This window comes from Cavia porcellus, unplaced genomic scaffold, assembly GCF_034190915.1.
Source record: "Cavia porcellus strain 051 isolate PalLab524CR breed Dunkin Hartley unplaced genomic scaffold, mCavPor4.1 scaffold_31, whole genome shotgun sequence".
Lineage (NCBI taxonomy): Eukaryota > Metazoa > Chordata > Mammalia > Rodentia > Caviidae > Cavia > Cavia porcellus.
In genome coordinates, this window is record NW_026947514.1 from 1,768,171 (window position 1) to 1,784,766 (window position 16,596).

A 16,596-nucleotide genomic window follows, 5' to 3' on the forward strand; every position below is an offset into this window, starting at 1 on the left:
AGGCCACAGCTGAGGCCACCTGGAGGCTTCCCAGATAGCTCTTCTTAATTAGCATTGCCTGTTGCGCTGAGGGGTCCTTGAACCCCTCCTGAGATCCTGCTCAGGGTTCCCCCATTGTCCACTCAGCTCCTTGCTTGTTCTGATTAAATACAGGCTGCCCAGGGTCAGTTGGCAGCTGGCTGGCTGAGTTATGAGCTCTGCAGAGGATTTCACACCTCCTGCAGCCCTAAAGACCCTGCCCTTTGTCTCGTTCCTTTGGGCCTTTGCCGTGTACTCATCTGGGGGACTGGAGATCTAGGCACAGACCCCAACATTTGTAGACTGCCTTGGGGTCCACAGGTAAATACAGGTGTGTGTGTGTATGCGTCTTCATCTATTTGAATGCAGAGTGTCAGACCCTCTGTTCTCTTTTTTTTCCAAATCTATTTCAAGGAGGAAAAGGAAAAAAAAGAAATAAAACCAAAACAAAATTTGAAAACACATCAGCCAGGGGCAACAATGGTGCAAACATTGTGCGTTGTCATCCCCAGATCACTCGCCCAGAGCACAGGACATGTGCTTCCAATTACACAGACAACACGAGCACAGATCTTTCCCTTCAGTGGACTCAGAGAAATCAGTAGTATAACTACCTTAACTATTTTTTATATCCATCTACAAACCTATATACATGTTGCTTCTTTCAGCTTCTCACACTAGTGAGACAATATGATGTTTACACGTCTGTCTGATGGGTATGGTCCCAAGGTGCAACCATTTACATAGGAGTCTCTAGTTTATCCTTCTTTATGGCTGATTAGTACTCCACTGCACAAAACCATCACCTCTTTTTTATCCTTTCCTCAGTAAGACCCTGTGTCTCTTCTGCAGAGTTTTCTACCCCTTGACAGTGTCTGTTCTGAATCCTCCCAGGTGGATAGGCAGGACCTCTCAGCCCCATTCTCCTGATGGACATCCAGGTCTTCCCAGGGGAAGTGGCCAAGCTGTGAGGACTCCGGAGGAGCAGGCCTTGCTGGCAGACCTGAGCACTGGTCCGCTTGGCTGTGTGGCCAAGTTCCCTGCCCAGGCTGTGTGCAATGCACCACAGTACTGTAAATGCTGGTGGGGGGGCCTGCTGGGCCCAGGGGGACCCTCGGCTCCCACAGACCTCTCGCATCTGCCCAGACTCCTGAGTGGGTCCCCTCCTTCCTTCAGGCCCCCCTATTTAGGAAGCCGCAGACCACTGCCTGGCTGAGGTCTTTTGGGGATCTGGGGGCTGCCTCCCTGACAGACTCAGGAGCCCCTGCCTCTTCAGCCCTCACCCCCAGCTCTTTACAGAGGAGAGCAACCCAGGCCTGGCACCCCAGCTCTGCCCCGAGCCCCCCACCCTCTCTGTACCTATCTGCCAAACTCCAGCTCCTCGAGGCTGAGACCCCACCAAATGTCCCCTTGATGAGCCCCCTCGAATCAGCCCTATCATCTCTCTGGGTGCCCCCTCACCCCACACTTGGACCTCACTGGCTTATTCACTTCCTCCACTACGTGGCCTGTGCCAGGGTGGCCGGGCCCCTGCGCCCTCCCCACCGCAGGACAGTGGCCTCCAGTGCTGCTCTCCCCGCCCTGCCTCTGTGGCAAATCTAGGCTGGAGACCCCGTCCACAAAATGGGCAGGTGAGCGTTGGCCCACAGACTCAAAACCTCTGGGCTTCAGTTCCGGGCTCTCCCTGGGGAAAGGGGCACTGCATCTCCACCAGGAGCCAGTGGGAAACTGAGGCTGGGCCCCCGAGAGGCACCCCAGCTGCAGATTCCGCAGCCAGGGCCTAGAGCTGGGGGTCCGCAGAAAGCTCCTCCAAACCAGGGGTGCCCCTGAGCTGCACTGCAAGGGCTTTGTCCAGGGCCTCTCCCCTCCCCAGGGACTCTGCTCTACCCCATGCCCAGCAGGAACTGGGGTGCAGAGGGCCACATGGCCCCACCAGCTGCACGGGCCCACAGCCCCTGTCCACAATGTGGCTTCCAGGGTCCATTATGAAGTGATGTTTCGCTGGGACGTGTGCAGAATTAAGATGGGTAGGAGTCCACCTCCTACTTTCCCTCCCTCCACCCCAAGTCCTCAGCAAAGAGGACTAACGGAGACCCCAAAGGGTCATGATTCCTCCCTCTCAATTTTTTTTTGAGTCAAGGTCTTGCTATGTAACCCCAGGTGGGTCTTCAATGAGCAGCAATCCTCCTGCCTCAGCCTCCCCAGTGCTGGGATTGTAAGTGTGCACTACCACACCCAGCCTGATTCCCTATAGATGAAGAAACCAGCAGAGCAGCCCATACCCCCATCCACCACTCAGCTCACAGGGGTGCAGGGGTGTCCTCTGGGACCAGAGGAGGCGCTGGGGAGCGGGGCAGCCTGGGGACAGGGTTTTGTCCACATATCAAGAGCGCCAAGTTTGCAGCCCACAGAAGAAACCACTCCACAGCCACTTTTGGAAATAGCTTTTTTTGTTTTGTTTTGTTTTTCCTTTTTATCGGTACCAGGGATCGAACTCATGACTGCCTGCTTGCAAGGCAGGCGCTTATGCCACTGAGCTAAATCCCCAGCCCCGGAAATAGCTTTTTATATCACACTATAAAAACCCAGATCTTACAAAAGCAGAACAATAAAAAATAATACTAATAACATTACACAAGGCAACTCCTACAAATGCACAAAACCCTAAATGCGTCCCTTTTGGGGGGATACTGGGGGTGGAGCCAGGGCCTTGGGCATGTGGGATCCCAGCAGGCTTAATCCTGCAGCACCCACTGTCCTGGAGCTCTGAGCTGCATGCAGGTGGCTGGGATCACAGATGTGTCCACCACACCTGGCCGGGCTCTAGGCTCCTGAGGCAGTACCTGGGGAAGGAGGGGTGTTCCAAAGAGCTGCTGCTGAACCCCAGCTTCGCATACCCAGAGGCGTAGCGGAGGCCCAGTTGGCTGGACCCAGGGGGAGCAGTGCTTTTGTGGGGAGGGGACAGAGATTTGTTTTCCTGAAGTAGAACAGGAACACAGTGGACCTTCAAGGGCCAGCTGCAGAGCACGTCAGTGACCCCAAAGACTCTCTCAGGGAAGCCCTGGGAGGGACAGGAGGATCCAGGCCTGAGCCCCAAGGGCAACCTACTGGCCCCCGAGCCCTGCTCGTGGGTCTGCTGCCTTCCCCGGCTCACCATGGGACCCCACATGCTCCTTCCATGCCCCAGCTGGGAGTCCCCCGAGATCTGTCTGCAGTCAGAGCTGCTGAGCCCAGGTTGGCCCGGGTCCTAGGGAGCCAGCAGGGGCACCAAACCCATCCATAGGAGGGGTGGCCCAGGATCCCCGGCCCCTGACTGTACCTTTTACACCCCAGCTTGCTGCTTGTGTGCGCCAACAAGGGTCAGCCAGTTCTTTGGGTGCCCACATTGGGTGCCCCATTCCACCTAACACACATGAACTGGGCTCTGCCAGGCTCCAGTGGCACACGGTCTGCTCCAGTGGCACACGGTCTACTCCAGAGCCAGGCTGGGCATCAGAACGCAGGAGGCCTGTGAGGGGGTTTGGCGGGCAGTGCCAGTCCCGACAGCCTCCAAGTGGGAAGGGCAGCTGTTCCCCGAGGCTCACAGCAGGTCAGCTACAGGAAAAGCTATCCAAGCTTTATAAGTGAAAACAGGGGCCTCGAGGGCGCTCGAGTGCCAGTGTCGAGGTCCAGGATGTTCCGGATGCTCTTGGCATCACTGCTCGATAGGTTCCCCTTGATGGCCAGGATGGCACTCAGGTGGCCTTTGCTGGTAAGGAGAGGACATCCTGTCAGCTCCACCAGCCCCCAGGACCCCAGGAACACCCCACCAGCTGCCCAGATTCCATCCGAGCCTCAGGGCTGAAGCCACCTCGGCCTGCTGGGGCCTCACCAGTCCTGTCCCACCTTGCTAAGTGCTTTTCCCACGGCCTTCCCATCCTCCAGCTCTCAGCCAGCTGCCACTGCCACGAGGAGCCTTTTCCACCCCTGCAGCGGGCACCTCCCGCTCAACTCTGCAACAGCAACTGCCATGGTTCCCTGCCTATCACTGCTGCTGGCCTTGGACAGGCTGTCAGCTACACAAGAGACAAGGACCTGGCCTGTCTCGTTCTTCATTGCCTCATGACTGTCACAGAGCTTGGCACCCAGCAGACTGCAAAGTAAGTGCTGGTGGGATGGATGGGTAGCAGGATGGGTGGATGGGTGAAGAGGCGGGTAGCTGAGCGGATGAGGAGATGGGTATTTTTATGGATAGACAGATGAACGATGACACCTGGAGTAGCTCAGCCAGAGGCTAGATTAGGATAAGCAGATCGGCCCCAGGCAAGGCCCATTCAAACCTTCCCTGCCACATCAGAGGACACAGCTCTGAGAGTCAATGCCCATGATTCAACCAACCCTTGGGAAGCCAGGGCTAAGCCTCTATTCCAAAACTGGGGCCCAGGGCCCCAGGCCCAAAGCTTAGGTCCAATCCCCAAGGGCTCCTATATCAGGGAGACCCTGGGCTCTCTGCTGTCAGTTGCCTGAGTGGCAGCATCATGGAAGGCCAAGCACATGGCCTGGGGACACCCAGCAGCAGCTGGTGGGTTGCTCTGGTGACACAGTGGCAGCTGAGCCATGTGGGGCTGAGCAGCTGACCACGCTCCAGGGGTCCACTGTGGGGTCCGGCTGGACCACACCAAGGCTCCGGTCCCAGGCCTCTCATTCTCACCTGAAGTCGGGGTATGAGGTGGCATACGTGGCCACCTCCATCTTGATGGCACTGGGGTCTTGCAGGCGGATGATCTCGGCAAGCGTGGGGAGGGCAGGGTGCAGCCAGTTCGCAGGGGAGCCCTGAAGACACAGATCAGGCTTGTGGGAGGCTACGTGGCCTGGGTGGCTTTCAGGCTCAGGGCAGGGGGTGCTAGGATTTGGAGACCCTGAGGGGTTGCAGGGCTGTAGGACTCAGAAGGGGGCGGGCCAGGCTCACGTTCTGCATGCAGAAGTGCTGGATGGCTTCAGCGTTGGCCAGGATGTGCCTCGCCAGCTGCTGCTGCTGCTCGGCTGTCTTGAGGACCAGGGGGCGCTTGCAGAGGCAGACGATGTATTCCTTCACCAGGTGCAGGTGCACAGCCTCCATGAGCTCCTGCCAGGCAGTGCCACAGTGGCATGAGCCAACCAATGATGGGGAGCTCACCACTGCCCAGAGGCCTCAAAGCCAAGAACCCAGGGAGGGTTGGAACCAGAGCCCAGGGCTGCACATGAGTGCTGGGGGTCACAGGGGGTGCACACACGCCCCGTCAAGCAGGGGTGTCTGAGCGCCCAGGCCCCAGCCCCAGCCCAGGGGCTCACCTCCCAGCAGCCGTCCTGTAGCTCCTGGAACTGTGGCAGCTGTCCGCCCACGGTGGTAAGGATTTCCTCCAGGGTTTCGGCAGGCGCTGCCCAGCGGGTCTTCGTGAACCTCTTGAACAGAGGCTGAGACAGGAGAGAGGCAGGATGTCTGGTCACACCCAGGAGAGGAAGGGCTCCAGGCACAGTCACCCTCCTACAGACACACATCCCATGCCCCCCGTCGGGCTGGGACTTAGAGAGGGCAGGTCCTGCTCCCCCAGACGGGAAGTGGGGGCAGAGTTCTTGCATTTCTCCAAGGTCACCCAGCTGCTGCCCAGGAGCCAGGCCCGCCTGTCTGCTGGCCCCGAGGCCCTTTCCCCTGCCTCCCCTTAAAATAAATAAATTCCTGCATAAACAAGGCTGTCTGCTGGATGGGGCCTGCAAAACCTGGGCCAAGTCACTGAGAATCACGGCCCCAGCCTTCGTCAGCACTCTCCTAGGCTTTCAAAGGACCCCCAGCTCCCCCTGCAGATTTCTTGGCCCCTGAGAGACTGTGATCGTGGCTGCTGAAATCCCTGCGCCCAGGAGCTAGGTGTTAGGTGGCATTGCAGAGGTGGGGCCGGCGGGAGGGTCTAGGGCAGCCAGACTCGGGACACTGGGGCTTCTCCAGGCCTCCTGAGCCCCTCTGCGCCTTCCTCCCTTGCAAGGCTCAGGACGGTTGCAGGGAAGGAGCTTCAGGCACCTTCAGGTCCAAGAACAGGCTCTGGAGCAGGGTGTCAAAGCTGTGGCTCTTGAGTTCCCTCAGGGGGTCCAGCAGGTGGCTCCGGGGATCCTGTATCGCCTGCCAGTTCTGCTCCATGGATGTCCTGGATGGTGGAGCCCGGGGTCACACAGCCTGCCCAGCCTACAGCCCATAGCCAGGGAGCCCCAGGTGGCTCTGCCGGAACTATCTCTTCACCTAGCGCCCCGCTCCCTCCGCTGTCCCTGTGGCTCCAGTCCAAGCCCTCCCACCTGCGCCCTGCCACGCACTGCACGCATTCACTCTGCCACAAGCTTCGTGTGATGCCTGAGCCCTGCGCCGTGCTGCTGTGTGGACTGCTGCCCAGGAAGTCACTCCCAGGACACCTCCGGGGTAGCTGCTGGGCCTGGTCCTCCCCACAGCCTCCCTAAGAAGATGCCACATCTCCTGCAGCTCCTCCCCACTCTGCCCCCCAACCCTTGTCTCTCCTGGCAGGTCTGCCCAGACCCTCACCGGAAGGCTGGGCAGTTGTTGATGTTGGCAATGACGTTAGCCCTGTAATTTCTCAGCTGTTTGCCTCTTTCCAGAAATTCATCGAAGGTGCGCTGGTAGCTGTGGAAACCAGAGGGGGCTCCTTTCAGGGTGAGCACTGCCGTGGCCTTGGGAATGGTGTGGTCCTCCGTCCCTGTCACTATCACTGTCACTGCTCCGCCCACCCCGTGCATCTGGGCAACCAGAGAGTGCTGTGTCTGGTCCTCAGGGGAGGGGTCCCCAAGTTTATCCTGGGGTGGAGACTGGGGGTACAGTGGGAAGGTGTGGCAGGGCTGCCGGGGTGTCCTATTCGAGACTAGGGACTGCTCTGCTGGGAGCTTGGCCGATGCAGGTGGGGACAGGAAGTGTCCACACCAATGCCTGGTAGCCCTTGGTACCCACAGGTGGGGCTGGACACAGGTGTCAGGGGCAGGTGCAGGGCTGACCTAGCTCAGGTCCCAGGGAGGCAGGAGGGGCACACACACCTCCTCAGGAACGTGGCCAGCTCCACCAGCAGGATCTGCTTCATCTGCAGCCCCAGACTGGGGGTGATGTTCTCAGCCTTGGCCTGGCCTTGGGAGACGATCTGTCGGGGGAGGGAGGAGGGCCAGGCAGTGGGTGCTGGGGGTCTGGTGTGCATGCACCTGGGAGTGGGCATGCGTCCCACCCGCTGTGTGTGTATGTCTGTGCATGCGTGTGCAGCCTGCAGTACCTGGATGATGTCGATGGCCAGCTCACTGTGGCAGCGGCCGTCCAGCTTCTGTGGAGCCACATCCTGGTCCCAGCGCTGTGACTCCAGCTCCAAGGCCCGAGCCATCAGCTCCTTCACGTTGGCCTGGTGGGGGGGTAGTGGTCGTGCCCTGCTCACCCAGAAGTCCTGCCACTGTCCTTACCCGCATCTTGTCTGTCCCCAGATCTCCCCCTCTCCTGCTCCTGGCCTGGGACTCACCGCCTCATTGGACAGGAACATGGCCTCCAGTGTCTGGATCTGCCTAGGGGACAGCAGGCTCCCGAGGCTGATGCCCTGCAGATCACCTGCCAGTTTGGGGCTTTTGAGGATGTCGCTGAGGGCAGAGGAAAGCTGGCATGAGGACAGCGAGCCCTGTGGCAGTGTCCCTCAGCAAGGGCCACACCCTCTGCTCCCCAGGGCTCCAGTGTCAAGCCATGTCCACTGCTGTTCAGTTGGCTCCAGGCCTAAAACCCTGTAATTGTTGAGCATGCCCTTCTTTCCCCCACACTCCTGCTCTAAGAGTGGCCTGAGCTGGGCAGTGCACCTAGGAGCCTGAGGCAGGAGGATGCCCGCCCGTCTGTGTCACATGGGGAGGTCAAGGCCAGCCTGAAGTACACAAAGAAGCCCAACTCAGAAATAAATAGATGAACAATAAAAGAGATCCCAAAACCTAAGCCTGGAGGCTGCCTCTGCCCCAGTTGGCTATCACCTCCCTTACTTCAGGCCTTGCTCCCCAAAGGAGCCACCTCCCTAACGCCCCCTGGCACCTAAGAACCCCCCACAACGGCCTTTTGAATCTGATTGCCCCTCACTGGCACCCTGCCCCTCATGCAGACAGGATCACAGGGTGTGCCAGCATGCACAGGAAGGGTGGTGGCCCTGACTGCTTGGTGGAGGCACCTCAGACCACTTTCTTGGCATCTCTGCAGGGTCCCAGGCTCCCCGGGGAGCCCTAGCACTTCTGAAGGGACCTTTGTCCACCTAGAGGTTGAAGAATAACCCTCTGTGGGTCCCCACCCAGCCTGGTGCAGCTGTGTCCTTTGTTCCCCATACTTCTGGCCACACTGGCCTCAGTGATGCCTCCCTGGACTCCACACCCAGGCTGGACTCAGTTTCCGGCTTTGCTCCCCTTCGAGTGCTGGACTAGGAGACCCTGGGTTGCCGGGACAGGAAGGTCGACAGGCAGAGGTTCAAGTGCCCAGTGTTTCCTGGTGAGTCAGGACCAGCCAGCAGGACCAGTCAGTCTGCAGTCTTCATGTGCCTGGTGCCCTCTGCCCCGCTGGCTTCTCACCCACTACCCCACTGTGCTCTGTCAGAGACTGCTCCATGAGCACCTGCAGTCCCTGGACCTTTGTCTGGCTCGCAACTCCTACACCCCATACCTCCCTCCTACTGCAGACCTGACATCCCTCCGTAAGAACCCCAGGCCTCCAGCAACCCCATGCTGCAGTGCTGGTCTCTCCCCTGCGACTCGGGTGGATGAATCTGATCACCTCCCCACTGGCACCCTACCCTCATGCAGGACACATGCAGGGACCAGGCCAATCAGAGGCCACTCAAGGTGTGGAGGCTGGACCCAGCTGGGCACTGGCCACCCTGCTCCAGCACTGCTTGGAGTCCCTCGGAGCACAGAGCCTACTGTCCACTCGCAGGGTGACCCGGACACAGGGCTCTTGCTGATGAGACCTCTGTCCCACTGCACCCTGCGGGGGCTGCCTGGGTTACCTGATCAGTCCCAGCCCCAGATGGTTCACCCTTTGCCCTCCGCCTGCCTTCCTCCCTGCCTGCCTGGTCCCTTGCATGCCCAACTCTCTGTCCTCACTTAGTCAGGCCTGGGCTCCTCCGGGCCTCCTGCGGTGCCCCACACCCCCAGCCCAGGCACCTCTGCCACAGCTGCCCTGCTTCCTGTTCCTTCCAGGACCTCGTGAGTGAAGCCAGTCTCTGTGCCTCAATTTCCCCCACAGCAGAATGTGGCCAGGGTCCAAGGCATGCAGATGAGACCTACCATCCCCCCTGCTGGTCCAGGCTCAGCCCCTCCTCCTGTTTTGTTTTGAGGCTGCTGAGTATTCAGCCCCGGCTGCCTGTGAACACTGGGCAATCTTCCTGCCTCAGCCTCCTGCCTTGGCGCCAGGCCTCGGCCCGGCTTGGTCCCAGTCCCTTCCTGTGTGGTCAGCCCAGTGCCCCGTGGCCCACTGCCCACTGGCTCACTTCGGGTAGAGGTTCTGCACCCAGAGCAGCAGCAGGTAGGTGTCGCGCTCACACAGCTCAAACTGCGTCAGGGCTGCCACGTGGGTGACAAAGTGCTCATGGTAGCTGCGTGCGTAGGTGGCCATGACATCAAACTCAGCTGGGAACAGAGGCCGAAGCCGCTCCACCACGGCCTCCAGGTCCTCCTTCATGGTGCGGCCCATGTGCAGGAAGGTGCCTTCCATCTCCGAGAGGCCCTCGGCGCCCGCGGCTGGCCGCGCTCCCATGCGCTCAGAGGCCACCACAGCCACACCATGCCGCCACTGCTGCAGCCAGCATCGGGGACGCGTGGTCACCAGTGTTGTCACTCCAGGCCCGGCCTCAGCTGCCCGCTGGTCCGCATGTTCCTGTTCAACCACAATGGCCAGCGCCTGGCGAAGCCGCTCAGGCGCAGCGTCCAGGGGCTGGCGCAGCAGACCTAGCACCTGGTCACGCAGCAGTGTGTACAGCGCCTCCACCTTGCTCTGCCGCTGTACCAGCTCCTCTGCGTCCAGGCTGCCTGCCATCGCCAAGGCCACCAGCTCCTGCTCCAGTGCCAGCAGGGACCCTGCCACCTCCAGTCGTCCGTCATCCAGCGCCGCCTTGAGCTCTTCCACTGCAACAGAGACCCTTGTGAGGCTGCACCCTCGACAGGGGGAGGCTATGGCCCCATAGGATGAAGTCCTGCAGCCCCAAGGGTGAGTCCCCATCCTGCTCAGGCCCACCCTGCACCAGCCGGATGGCAGCCCCAGCCTCAATGTGCTCTGGCCTACCTGTGGGCGCCCGGCTGTCCAGCCCCAGCCCAGGCTCTGGCAGCTCCGGCTGCACTGAGCAGGGCGAGCTCTTCTTCTTTTTCCCTTTGAATAAGTTGAAGACACTGGCCAGGGCTTTCGGCTTCTTCTTCTTCTTCACGGCTTTGACCCCCTCCAGCTCTGGAGAGACCCCAGCCTCCAGGGGCGGTGCAAGGTCCTCAGAGGAGGCCTCAGACATGGAGGCTTCTGAGTCTGCCTCTGATGGGGAGGGCAACTTCTGGGGGTGTCTGAGGAAGTCAAGGGTGCCTGGCACAGGACGCTGGTCCAGGAGGCCTTGGAAGGTCATCATCTTCAGCATCACCCTGGCTCAGGCCCAGAGGCTGCTGGAAGGAAAGAAGTAGCCAGTGGGCCCGCGTGCCTGGCTCCCAGGGCAGTGACATCAGAGCCCTGGCCATGCTCTGGTCCCCTGTGCACCGACACCTCCACTCTTCCCTGGCCACAATTCCTGTGCCTCCAGCACCCCACAGTGGCTCCGGGTGTCACCCCTGAAGAGGGAAAAGACTGGGGACACCCTCCAGGACAAACAGAGCAGGGAGAACGGAGAGCTGGGGACGACTCTAGATCCCAGGAGACACTGGCAGGATGCTGCTGTGCACTTATTTTGTGTTTCTGAGACAGGGTCTCCACGTGCACTTCAGAATGGCCTTGAACTCATTATGCAGCCCAGACTGGCTTCTTCCTGCCTCAGCCTCCCTGGGTGCTAGGATTATAGGTGTGCACCACCCTCCCCACCTTGCTGTCCATTTAGGCAAAGAGAACAGAGGTCCAGAAAGGGGACCACACCAGCTGCAAAGAGCACCAGAAAGTTCTCTAGCTGTGGGATCTCGGAAAGATGTCACAAGGGGTCGGTGTCTGACCCTCTGAATGGGTCCCAGGGCTCCTGACTACAGGAGTCAGGACCTGTCAGTGTGGACGGAACATCAGTGATGTTTCACCCGTCCCCAGCAGCAAGGGGCTCTGTGAGGTGCAGGGCTGCCCAGGCCCACCCAGGATCCCCTCTGCCTGCTCCCAAATGGGTGGTGTCATCACCACAAAAGCCCCCATCCCCCAAAACCCACCCATCCTTCTCTTCTCTCCCATCCACAGGGTTTACTCAGGTTCAGAACATCCCCGTGGCCACTGGCTTGGGCCTGGACGTCAGATCACCCGTGCCCTGAACCCAGCTTTCCCCTGTTGCTCCTCAAGCAGCCTGGAGAAGGCAACCCCTCCGCACTGTCAGAGCTGGACTGAGACCACCAAAGGGAGCAGAGGCTTGCAGGACCGTGACATGGTGCCACCTACTTCCCCACTCTCAGGAACGCACACGCCAAGCCCAGCATATCTCACATGCATCAGGGCAACACTGAGTGACCCTGCCAGGCCTGCAAGGCAGACCCGTGAGTCACACCAGCTGGAGGGAGCCGGGGCCAGCACAGGATGCTCCCAGGCACCGCAGGCAGCCAGGACCTCCCTGCACTGTGCCTTCCACCCCCACCTGCCAGCTTCCCCATCCTGTCCCACAGGGTGCAGGCTCACACCCTGAAGCTTGGCAGCAGCCACCGGGCACATGGGATGCCCGGGTTCCTCCCAGCCAATCCCTGCTGTTCTCGAGGCACTAGAGTTTCATCTCAGGACCAAGCTGGGGTGCACCAGGAGCCTCAACTGAGGCCCAGGTTCACAGCCGCGGCGCTTCTGCTCCTCCCAGCTGGTACACAAGCGGGCTGGCCTGTGGGGCCGCTCAGCCCCATCTCACTCTCCCTGCCGCTGCCTCCCGGTCTGCAGCACCGCTGCCTTCCCCACTCCACAGCTCGAAGCCGCTGCCTGCACGCTGCCTCCGTCACCCACCCACAGCTAACACAGCAGAAGCAGCAGCTGCGGGTTCAGCTGCACCCCCGCCCGGCTGTGGACCAGATACCTTGTCACAGACCTTTGCGTCCCGTCAGAAATGTGAAGCGGAGGACCCAGGCATGGTGCAGCCCAGCATGGACCTGCGCCAAGGAGAGTCCCTGGGTCCCTGGGTCTGCCCAAGCGGGGAGAGGGGCGTTTTTGTGGCCCACTGAGGCAGGGTGGGCCTGTGTGTCACTCCCTGCACTCAAACCTAGGCACCGCTCCCTCCTCAGGTCGGGGCTGAGGTCCACGCGGCGCCGCGGCAGGCCCTGGCTGGGTGACAGGGACGCGTAACGAGGACCTGATGTCCACTCCTAGAGGACACTTCGGCACCCAGGCAGGGAAGGCACCTGCGTCAGGTTGCCGGCAGTCTTGCGGGGGCGGGGGCTTCCTGGACACCCTGGGCCCCGACTGGCCCTGGTCTCCTGGGTCACGCCAAGCCGTTCCCTGGGGGATCGGCTCAGGGGACCAGGCCGGGCGGTGGGGACAGAAGCACCATGGCGGAGGAGGTCACTTACTGCGTCCAAGCCGGGCCGCTGCTGTCCCGGGTCCACCCGGCCCTGCCTGAAAATAGCCGAGGCCCCGCCCCGCCCCGCCAGGCCACGCCCACCCCACCCCCCCTCAGCCCGGCACCGCAACCGCGGAAAACCCGCTGGGCCCGCCCGGCCGGGCATTGTCCGACGTGGACCCCGATTGGCTGCCCCAGCGGCCACGCCCCGCCGCGCCCCCCGAACCGCTCGCCCCGCGCCCGGCCTGGGGCGGCCCCTCCGCTAAAGCCCCCGCTCCGGGGACCCCGTGGCCTTGGCAGGGGGCTCGGAGGGCGCGGTGACTTTCAGGTCACCAGGCAGAACTGGGAGTGGGTGGTACAGATAGGTGAGCCGGCGCGGGCGCCCTGAAGCCCTCGCCCTTTCCAGGTCCCTGGAGCAGACGCGACCTGGGGCGCTGGCTTAGACACCCCTGCGCACCCCTGCTCATATCTGACTCCCTCTGTGCCTGCCAAGGGTGGCCTTGAGCCGGTCCTGCTCCTTTCTAGGCCTCAGTTTCTCGTGTGCACTTTCTCAGGGTTTGGACTGGGCTGAGGGGGCCAGAAGGGTGGGCGGGGCAGGAGGGGCACCCACTGGCGACCGGGAGTTCACAGTTTAGAATTCCTGCCCTCGGGAAAGGAGCCTGTCATTCAGGAATTTCCCGCTGGCATCCACTTCCTCTTCTGCCTCTGGCAGCATGCGCCCCCCCCCCCCCGCCTTTGTTTGGCCCCTGTTCTCCCCGTCCTCGAGGGCAAAGGCGTGGCTGAGTGGGGGGCTGTGCTCTGGGGGCGTTCAGGGGACTGAGAACTTCCTCTTCCTCCCGGGGAGTGGTGGCCAGAGCCAGCTCTCAGCCTGGACAGTCACCCCTCCTGTCCCTGGGGTACTAAAAGGGGCTGCTAACGGGGTGGCTTTCAGAGGCCCCATCACCGCTGTCCCCGAGGCCCCCAGGGGTGCTGATTTCCAGGCAAACCCCTGAGCCACAGTGTCCAGGCTGGGGGTCCTTCCGCCTGCTCCCCGGAGCACAGCTGGCGAGACTCAGGGTCCAGCCCCGCAGGGGTCATCCAGAGGGGAGGAGGTTGCGCAGTGGGGCGCTGGCCACTTCGATGGATGGTGCAGCTGGCCTGCCTGAGATCATCGTGCATTTCCCGCAGGGCTGCCCAGCTTCCCCACCCACTGCTCCTAATCCCAAACAGATTGGGAATTTGCTGCAGACCTCAGCTCTGAAGCCCTAAATATACCGCGTCCCCAGCTCTGTGGGGCTGGGGCTGGGCCACCAGCCTTGTCCCCAGCAGCCCCAGTGGCTCACCCAGGGTAGCAGGCAGGATTGGAGGGGTGGTGTGTGCTTCCCCGCGTGGCACCAGGAGCTTTCCCACTCTGAGTCCGGCCTGAGGCTCGAGGGTCCCATGTGAAGTCCCCAGCATAAGGGAAATATGAAACTGGAGCCAGATGGAGGCGGGGAGGCAGAGAGAAAAGGACAGGAGGAGGCCCCTAGGGCACACACTGTTCTGTCCCCCTCTTGACAGTCCCCCAGCAGCCAGCCGCGAGTAGCACCAGGCAGGAAGTCAGTGAGCGTCAGGCACTGACCCTCAGGACCAGCCCTGCCCACTTCTACCTCAGTGGGCTGGGCAGAGTCAGTCCAGCGCTGACCCCATCCAGCCTTGAAGCTATGGAGGCGGCGCATGGCCAGGAGGTGTGGTCCCCTCCTTGCCTGAGGCCTGAGACATGTGGGCCCCTTCCTGCCCAAGCAGTGACTGCTCACTCTGGTTTTAATTATGGTGAAGCATACACAGCATCGGTTTACCCTGTAACCATGGACTCAGTGTCAGCAGCACTGAGCCCATTGCCTCGTCTGCGACCCCGACACCTTCTACCCCAGATCTGCTCCACTTTGCCAGATGGGAGCTCTGGTCCTGTTAGTGCCCCCAGCTCTCCCCGGTGGCACTGTCTACTCAGGGGGCCTCGGGCCAGGGGAAGGACACAGGACTTGTCCTGTCGTGGCCAGGCTCACCCACACTGCAGACCGTGTCCCAACGTCCTTCCTGTTACCCTGGACCTGCATCGTGTTCCACTGTGGCCGTCCCTCCCTCCGCAGGAGCTTGGGTCGCTGCTACTTTTCAGCTGCTGCGAATGGAGTGTTCAGTTTGACTTTGTAGGCAGGCACAGTGCCGGGCTCTGTCCTAGGTGCTCTGCACGTGGAAAATCTTACAAAGTAGGTACTGCATACCCTCTCTGCTCACAGATGAGGAAACTGAGGCACGCGTAGGTCTGATCAAGTACCTGCCAGAGACGGCGCTGCACTGTGCCACCTTGCTTCTCCTCCGGCGTTGCTTGGAACCTGCAGTGTAGCCAGATACACACTTAAATCAGGAGCAAGGAACAACTTGGCCCTAGAATTTAGATGTGGAAAGAAGAATGGTCCTCTTTTTCCTTTCTTTAAAAAATGGTATTAGATGGTTAGGCCTTTGTGCTGAGCTATGTACACACCCAACCTTTTTTTTAATTTTGAAACTGGGTCTTGCTAAATTACCCAGGCTGTACTCAAATTTGCAGTCCTCCTGCCTCTGCCTCCTGGAGTGCGGGGATTACAGGCATGTACTGCCACACCCAACTCCTAATTCCCCACTTTTTCATTGTTTTGTTCAGCCAATTAACAGGGCAGGGCAGGAGGGGCCCAGCCTCAGCAGCCTGCCTGGCCAGAGCTAACACAGGACTGTATTACTGGCCCTCCCACACACATGGCTCAGCTATCGGAGGAGACAGCAGAAGGGAAGTTCTCTGAGGACCAGGGGAAGTTGAGGCAGAAGGGTCTGTGTCCTGGGGGCCGAGAGGTGCAGAGGCCAGGTGCCAAGAGCCTGAGTCGCAGTCTGGCCACAGCAGGAGGCTGCCACAAGCTTGGCAGTGGCCCTTGGCACAGAGGTGCTAGCTGCTGGCTCCGTGGGCTCCTGTGGGAAAGGCGGGGACATGCCAGGATGTCCCACGGCCCCCAGGGCGAACCCACTTCCCTCTGCGCGATGACTTGCACTTCCCACTGCCCAGCCTCCTTCTCTGGACCCGGTCAGGCCTCCCTCTTCCTTCTGTGTCCTCCAGACCTGGGAACTTCCGGGCTTCCCTCACTGACACTGACTGCCCAGGGCAGAGCCACAGAGCCTCCATGGACAACAAGGACACTGAGTCTCAGAAGCAAAACAGATGCAAAAGATTGAGGCTTTGAGGCCGAGGTCCCCAAGAGAGGTTCCCAAGAGAGGAAGCAATGGGCCAGGGTCACTCACAGCAGCTTGAGGCTTTGGCTGGCGTATGCTGACCTCCCTGTGATCACAGGATGGCCAGGACAGCTGACCAGCACTCCCTTGGGATACACTGCCAGAGGGGACGCATGACAGGCAATGCCCCTGGCTGTCACAGTCCTTCCCCATCCTCCCACAGGAAGCTTGACAGCTGGGGACAGGGCTCCTCACATATTTGGCAGATGAGGAAACTGAGGCCTGGGGAGGCCTGGTTCTAGGGGTCCCTGAGCCTGGGTCCTTTCCCTCACTGGAGCTGGCCATGTGGGAGGAAGCAGGGCCCTGGGCAGGAGGATCCAACCCTGGCCGCCTTTGTGGGGAGCACAGGGCAAGAGTGTTGCATGGAGGTGGCAGCCCTGGCCCTGGGGCTTCATGCAGGGTGACTCAGGCGCTCTGGGCAGTGAGCAGTGATGTCAAGCAGACCTCCCATTGCTGGAGACAGGCAGCACCAGCTGTACACAGGCTGTTCTCCTAACTGGTGTGATTTCCAGGAAGCGGCTGCAGTCTGGCCCACTCAGGTCCCTCCAATGACAGCTGGTCCCAGGAACTTCCAGAGGCTGGAAGAGGGCGGAAGGGAGGG

General features: G+C 60.8%; 1 protein-coding gene and 1 long non-coding RNA gene across 4 annotated transcripts; one reads left to right on the forward strand and one right to left on the reverse strand.

The window, feature by feature from the left end:
- Window positions 1-2,450: 2,450 nt before the first annotated feature.
- Tnfaip2 (TNF alpha induced protein 2) lies at window positions 2,451-14,253 on the reverse strand. 3 transcript variants are annotated; one of them, XM_063241539.1, is made up of 12 exons: window positions 14,042-14,253; window positions 10,307-10,668; window positions 9,516-10,149; window positions 7,527-7,641; window positions 7,290-7,412; window positions 7,063-7,163; window positions 6,560-6,658; window positions 6,050-6,173; window positions 5,329-5,451; window positions 4,967-5,122; window positions 4,709-4,830; window positions 2,451-3,766 (listed from the first exon to the last, which is right to left on the reverse strand). In XM_063241539.1, the coding sequence occupies exons 2-12, from the start codon at window positions 10,641-10,643 to the stop codon at window positions 3,625-3,627; spliced, it is 2,076 nt and encodes a 691-aa protein (XP_063097609.1). In that variant the 5' UTR covers window positions 10,644-10,668; window positions 14,042-14,253; the 3' UTR covers window positions 2,451-3,624. The 3 variants fall into 3 exon arrangements, with proteins under 3 accessions (XP_063097609.1, XP_003463149.1, XP_063097610.1); XM_003463101.5 differs by lacking the exon at window positions 14,042-14,253 and adding an exon at window positions 12,730-12,799; XM_063241540.1 differs by lacking the exon at window positions 14,042-14,253 and adding an exon at window positions 12,730-12,772 and having other exon boundaries at window positions 10,307-10,665.
- LOC134474256 (uncharacterized) lies at window positions 6,330-7,976 on the forward strand. The gene is made up of 2 exons (XR_010044991.1): window positions 6,330-6,688; window positions 7,492-7,976. It is a non-coding gene; the product is annotated as an uncharacterized LOC134474256 (long non-coding RNA).
- Window positions 14,254-16,596: the final 2,343 nt, after the last annotated feature.

Coding starts and splice junctions, on each gene's coding strand:
- Tnfaip2 (XM_063241539.1), bottom strand. CDS start 10,643: ATGCTGAAGATGATGACCTTCCAAGGCCTCCTGGACCAGCGTCCTGTG. Junction 5,452..6,049: donor GCCTGTTCTTGGACCTGAAG/GTGCCTGAAGCT, acceptor CTCCTGTCTCAG/CCTCTGTTCAAGAGGTTCAC. Junction 4,831..4,966: donor AGCACTTCTGCATGCAGAAC/GTGAGCCTGGCC, acceptor CTGTGTCTTCAG/GGCTCCCCTGCGAACTGGCT.